The sequence below is a fragment of the Ostrinia nubilalis genome, chromosome 7, assembly GCF_963855985.1.
Source record: "Ostrinia nubilalis chromosome 7, ilOstNubi1.1, whole genome shotgun sequence".
Classification (NCBI taxonomy): Eukaryota; Metazoa; Arthropoda; class Insecta; order Lepidoptera; family Crambidae; genus Ostrinia; species Ostrinia nubilalis.
In genome coordinates this window covers 5,875,893-5,882,821 of record NC_087094.1, presented here as the reverse complement: position 1 = coordinate 5,882,821, position 6,929 = coordinate 5,875,893, and the positions used below count along the sequence as shown (strand labels likewise).

The 6,929-nt window shown below is 37.2% G+C and overlaps 1 protein-coding gene across 1 annotated transcript; it reads left to right on the top strand.

Annotated features, from left to right (window-relative positions):
* The first annotated feature begins 298 nt into the window (after positions 1–298).
* LOC135073562 (uncharacterized) lies at positions 299–6,002 on the top strand. The gene is made up of 11 exons (XM_063967731.1): positions 299–419; positions 506–657; positions 788–908; positions 1,140–1,328; positions 1,502–1,650; positions 1,738–1,913; positions 2,002–2,138; positions 2,255–2,441; positions 2,765–2,869; positions 3,932–4,049; positions 4,794–6,002. Exons 2-11 carry the CDS (start codon positions 518–520, stop codon positions 5,107–5,109), a joined length of 1,638 nt encoding a protein of 545 aa, XP_063823801.1. The 5' UTR covers positions 299–419; positions 506–517; the 3' UTR covers positions 5,110–6,002.
* The last annotated feature ends 927 nt before the right edge of the window (positions 6,003–6,929 follow it).

The following is a 6,929-nucleotide window of genomic DNA, read 5'->3' as shown; positions in this document are numbered from 1 at the left end:
CGGAATTAAAAAGCATGAGATTTCTGACGTAGAGCAAACTGACTATAGTTCCAAAATACTGAACTGTCCTGTGCATGACATTGACAGTGGGGCGCCACCGTCAATACCGAATCGCTAGTTCCGATTTTTGCCATGTTGGAAACCATATAGTTGAACGATGGTAGCGCCCCCCTGTCATTGAGTTTGGCGGGACAGTTCAGCGTGGGTCATCTATAGTATAATCACTTTCCCGCCAACGTAAAAGGCAGCCCGCCAAGAAGAAAAGTAATGTTGCTAATGGTTACCAAAATGGCCGGAATAAACAAACAAAATGTCAAAATTGTCTACAAATAATGCAAGCCAATGTTTTCTTACTTTACATTAATTATTGTTTCTTGTTATATAATTTATTATTCACTTGAAAAGTTACAAACAGTGAAGTAAGTTAATGGTAAAACACTTACGCTATAAGTACTTATTTAGCAACCCAAATAATAAAGTTAAGTTTATGAATGTTTTATTACAGCTGCAATTTAAAATGCCTGCTTTTGAAGCACCATGTGTGGAGCTTGGCAGTGCTCCTCAAACTCCTAGCATTGCTGCCTCGCCATCACCCTCTGAAATATCTAGCGCTAGTTCGCCTGAGCCCCAAATTATACGCGCCACTCCATTATTCAGGTTTGTACGTAGAGGTACGTGCGATGCGAAGTACTTGCACGCACGCATTATTAGGTACTTTTTAAACAAATATTCTTACAAAAAGGCCTAGTGACCATTTACTTATACATTTGAAATGATTTTGATACAGAGCATTGGCGATGCCTCCTCCAGAGCCTGAACAACCACCAGGCCAAGACGAACTTGAGCGACGTCTTCCTGGCTATCGACGAATAGTGATTCCTAGGGAACTGACGTTGATCGAATTACTCGTGAGTTTCTCTTTTATGTGGTTGGTGAAAGTTTTGCGGTTTAGTAATCTTATCTACCTTTAATTAATTTCCTGAAAAAAAAAATTCTAGCCTAGAAAAGCGAAATCGTTAACTCAGCGTTAGTATAACATCACGAAAACTTTTTAATTTACTACTTTTTTCATGTTTTGGAATAATTATAGCCACGGTAGAATAGCTACATAATTTAATGATAATTTTAAATGTATTCAGAAACAGTGTAGTGGTGTGGCCACTGACGAGGACGTGCTACGCATTAGAGAAGCAAAACTGCGGGTAGTGGCTGAACGAGTCGGCTTGAGGAGACTTCACGTGCTAGCGCCTAGACTTCGCTCGCTGACTCTGGATGGCAGCGCTCTTACATCTTTACGTGATCTTGGGATTGGCTTAGTGCATTTAAAAGTAACGTTTGTCTATTAATTTTTTTAGAGTTTATGATCTGGCTAATCTACCTTTATCATCGTCAAAAATCATCACGCCAATAAAATAATTCGCCACATACTGTGTATGGCTTGAATAAACTGCCAAGAGTTATTGCAGTTTAGGATTAATCAAGCGTATTAAAAATGTTGTAGATTTTGAGCGTAAATCGATGTGGCCTGACCAGCTTGGATGGAGTGTGGGGGTTAGGTGCTTTGCGCGAGTTTCATGCGTCTGGAAACCGTCTTCAAGACCTACAACCATTAGCGGCATTGCAGAAGTTACATACACTCAATTTATCTGAGTATGTATTACTTAGTATAAAAAGATTCTACCTGTTAAAAAAAAGTTGGTATAAAATGAATTCAACAACTTGCAATTGGGGTTCCAGCAATCCTGTCCCAGACACCAGCCGAATCTGGACTCTTGGTGTTTGCGGTTCATTACGTCGGTTGACTTTGAAAGGCTCTCCGGCAGCAGATTTGCCTCAATACAGGTCACGGATTGCGGCCTCCCTACCCATGCTTGTCTATTTGGATGATCATCCATTGCACCTAGATATCGAATGTAAGTGTTTGCAAAATCGTCTTTTTATTTATAAGATATCAACTTGAGATAAGTCTATAAAATTAAGCGTAATGTATTTCCTAAACAGACGATACAGAAGGTATTTTTGGGCCGATGTCTAGTTCAGATTCTGAAGCAAGTGATGTAGAGATGGCAGAACTGAAACCATCCCTAGAAGTCTCTACTTCTGAACCGGAGCCAGGACCATCATCACAATTTCCTGAGGTACTTAATTTGTGTTAAGTGCTTCTTCATCAGTGCGACATGAGTTCTAGTCGGTGCTTTTTATTCATGATTATATCCGTGGTCTTTTACTAAATATTATGACGAATCCTTCACAGGAAAAGACCGGCGAAGGTATTGAGGACGAAGTGTTGCCCACCATTCGCCGACACCGACGACCGGCGACTACTGAGAGTGCGGGCTTACGACCAGTGCGCCCTGCCCTGCCACCGAGGCCACGTACTGCTCACGAGCGACCCAATATAGACGCTCCGACCAGACTGCAGATACTAAACTCTTTGATGGGTAGGTAAACATTAGGTACTAAGCTGTTAGAGGATTACCTACCATTGGTAATCCTGCTGTCATTTAAAAATAACGCATTTTAATTTCGATTTACTTAGTTCCATCCCTATTCTGTGGATCTATCTCAAAATTATCAAATGAATACCCATTTACTTAGCTTCTGCTAGACTTTTGGGAACCGGGTGTTGAGGATGTAATGCAAATTATCTGGCTATTTGATAACGCTCATAATATGTGCCTTTTTGCTATTGAAAAATAAAGTACCTACATATCAAATTAAGCTATAAAAAAACGAACACTAACACTTGAGTTTTAATTGGAAGACGAGGAGTGGCGCTGTAGTGGCAGCAAGCTGACTTCTCACGAGCCCGTGTGCGGTAATCTGACCCGAGCTTTGCGACGTCCCGTAACTGCCCGGAAGAATTGCGGTAAGTTAATTATTAATAAGCAGATGCAATGTAACTATTTTGTTTAACTCCTTTATTATGACCCGGTGAAAGGGTAGTTACGTCACGAACGAATGAATTATTGGTTTTAAAAAACCAAACGTGTTTTACTAAAAAGAATAAGGGACGAGTTGATTAAAAACTTTAACTTTCGTTTTCATTGTTTTAACTTTAAGATGGTCCGATAGCGTAGTGAGAATAGCATAAATTCAGAAGCGACAAGTTTTAGGTTTGATTCCTATATAAAGTCAAATCATGCCAACATATTGGCTGCCAAAACATATTGATTGGCACACTGTCATTCTTCTTATGTTCTCTGAATTATATTTATCTTATTAAAAGGTACCTACTTACTTATAATTTAGTTGCTTGTTAAACGGGTGTACTAAGTATGTCGTATACCATAACCCGTATATCTTATAACCCACTTAAATCAATCAAAAAGTTTATTTAAACATCAGTTACATCATCATAATGGTGAGATAGGATAGGTACCTACCTACCTACTTACTTACAGACGTTGGAATTTATAAGATTTCTTCGCAAACGTAATGTGTCAACTTGTAAACGTATTGTCTGGTGACACGCATGCGGCCTATTGCGAAACAAGATTTCTCTCAAAAGGTTGTAAGGCATTTCTCATTATAATGCGTTAATCGTTTAAAGACAGGTGCATTCATTTTTTATTGATACACTTTCACCCTGTCTTTTTACCGTTTTTTAACATAAGAACTTATTTTAAACAACTGTCCTCCTCTCCATAGGTTGTCTTCAAGAGACCGCTTATTTATAGCGATAAGACCGCCTATATTGTACTGTCCATGTGTATCTCTTGCTTTCTTGTTTTGTGGGTGGTGTACAATAAATCCCAGCTGGTGGTGTACATAACTTTTGGGAGCCAGTAACTGACGAGACGAGATAACTTTCTGCTCTACAAATGAGTATTAAAACGATGTCCAGCTTGCTGGGAATTAATTCTTCGAAAAAATCTAATTTGATTGGCCTATGACTTTAAAATGAGATCATTTATTTAATTGGTTTTAGTTGACGAAGAGAAAGAGATGGTCGAACAGGCGATGGAAGAGGCTACTCGTGCCCTAGCAGCAGAAATACCAAGGGCACCTCGTCTCGAAGACTGGGCGAAATTCAGGGAGGAAACCGGGTAAGGCTCTCACTTGTAGGACAAAAAAAATAATTTAATTATGGAGTCTTTGTTATGGGATCAAAAATATGTACCTATTTGATAGCGAATTAGCAATAATTTTATTCTGTAGATAACTCAAACAAAACCTTTTTTCTTAACGTGTAGGTAGGTATTTATTTTGTGACAGAATTATTTAACTTTAGTTGCTTACTTCGTAGGTAGAGCTTCTTTCTTATTCAATCGGTTTTGTTACTTTTTTTTGTTTAGTTCGTTCGGGTTATTTGATCATAATTGGTTGTCTTTAACTAAGGACATAATCTTTGTCAAATATTGCTCTGTTGATACAAACACAAGTCGTGGTGGTAGGTAAATATGGCCTAGTCGCGTACTTATGTTTGTATAGAAAGTTATTGACTACGCAACAGACGGTTAGCTTTATAAGCGTTTTGTTTGATAAATTGAAACATAGCCTTCCATTAATTTTATGCATGATGTCTCCGTAACTTCGAATACACAGAATGGATCAAAAAGTTAAACCTCCTAATAAATTGTTTCATGGGTTAATCAAAAAAATGTTAAGTGGGAATATTAAAAACAGTATCGTAGTAGTAGTATCGGGAATAGCTTATGTAGGTATGGTTGTACCAAATATCTAAATTCAACCAATTAAAGTCTCAATGTACTCTCTCGTAGTCATACGTTACAGTAAGAGTTTTTTGAAACTGGCTCAGCCTTTCACTTTAACAATCGAAAAAATTTCAGAATCGACATCGACATCGATTTTAACGAACGGCCAAGAGATGCGGATCCCACGAAAGTGATGGAGCGTCTGGAGAGAATAGAAAAAGAAACCATGGAACGGTTCAATCAAGAGAACAACGGGGGAAATGGTGAAAACAGCGCTCTTCCAAACGCTACGTTCGGGAATTTTACCATGACCGTCATGAACGACATTGATACGTGGAGAGGCATGCGTGACGTGTCTCGGCACCCAGAACCCGTTAGTGATGTGGATGCTTTATTCAATGATATCAATTTAATAAGGCCCAGAAGCAGATTTATGGGCAATGAAGAATAAAGAAAGATACCGCATTACTAATTGAAAACGTACGTTTGCACACGTTGTTAATAATAAGGTTATTACTGGAATATTATTGCAGAAATTATAGATATAATTTCCTGTGATCGGCATCTTTTGAATCGACCTTTAGAACAATATAAGTCGTGATTCAAACCTATTAAAAAGGTAATGTATCTGTATTTCTATTATTATGTAGTTGGAAGGAATATTTACATTTTTTATTAGAAAAACATTTTATTTTAATACTTATAGGCAGTGATGACATTGAAATATAACTTAAGTAGCACTACTTAGTTCAGAATACACGATCAGGCAGCTCTAAGCTTTTGAAAATAATACTTAGCACTTAATTGGTGTAGGTACGGGCAGTTGTCTGTAATAAATAGGTTATTATTTATAATATTCTGTAATTTTATAGAGCACGATTAATAAATTAATCCAAATCCAAATGCGGGTGTAGTGATTCTATTAAACAGCTCTACCACGAGCTAAAAATGTAGGCACCAGCATTAATCGAACTATAAAATGTGTTTAGTGGGAGTGATCATGAGATTTTAAAACAAATACAGGGTGTTCAGTAGGAATAACCTGCAAATAATGGTTTAATCAAAAGATCACACCTACTTGTTAACGCTTCTACAAACATGAGAAGTTTCTATTTTTACACAAGCACCGAAAAATGTTTAGTGAAATGAAAAAGTAAGTACCTAGTGGTAGGAACGTTAGCAATAGGATTCCTTTTGTTTTTAATAAAATTATTACGTTCATTTACTATTTTTAGAGACCATGACAATTTGTAGAAATTGTTTCTAGGATATTTTTTGTGGCCACATAATATAGAATCGTTGCATTGTGATGTGAATAAAGTTTATTATTTGTTATTACGTAAAGCAATGGTTTTATTTTTAGCTGACCCCTCGATACTTTCAATCACACATTAGTAGGTAGGTACAATCGTAAATACATTGTAAATGCTACAACTTTCGTGAATAATAAATAACGTGCTTTGGTAGTAGTACAGTACCAAGTTGGTACAATTGCCTAAATAAAATATTATCAATTCAAAAGCAACTAAGACTAGTTACTAGACAGACAGACGTCTGTCTGCTACTTTTTCACACCTTTTTCTAGTGGATAAGTAAATATATTTTTTTTGCCTAAATACTCCAGCTAAGTGCTAGTTGCAATAATAAGTACAATCTTTTAATGGCTTAAGTCATTAGTATGGCATTGGTGAGTGGTGACTGCTAGAACGAAGACCTCTAATTACATTAGGTACTTAGTTCAGTGAACTAGATGTGCCGGCAACGCGTGAAAATTGTCAATTTAACCTTCTGGCGCAGTCGGGTAAAAACAGAAGAACCTCATGGTGCAATAAACAAAGAAATAAATACATTTAACTCAACTGTTAAGATTCCCATTAATAAATAAATAAATAAATATCCTTGGACATTTTACACTGCGCCGCTAGCCCCAAACTAAGCAAAGCTTGGGTACTATGGGTACAAACAACGGATATAAACATACTTAAATACTTGTTTTTTTGTAAATACATAATACATACATATACACCCAGACCCGTCTCATAAATTAAAAATATTAAAATTCATCATTTCAATTTCTGCCCGGCCGGGAATCGAACCCGGGCGGGACCTTCGGCATAGTAGTCCGTTTTGAACCACTACACCAAACGGCCGAAAATTAGGTATAAGTAGTCCTTTAAATAACGGACAAAAACATTAAGCGGTTTTCTAATTTATTAGTGTGTCACTGATAAGTACCTACCTACCTATGCTATGGCTTATCAGTACCTACCT

Coding starts and splice junctions, on each gene's coding strand:
- LOC135073562 (XM_063967731.1), top strand. CDS start 518: ATGCCTGCTTTTGAAGCACCATGTGTGGAGCTTGGCAGTGCTCCTCAA. Junction 909..1,139: donor TGACGTTGATCGAATTACTC/GTGAGTTTCTCT, acceptor AAATGTATTCAG/AAACAGTGTAGTGGTGTGGC. Junction 2,442..2,764: donor GATACTAAACTCTTTGATGG/GTAGGTAAACAT, acceptor TTTAATTGGAAG/ACGAGGAGTGGCGCTGTAGT.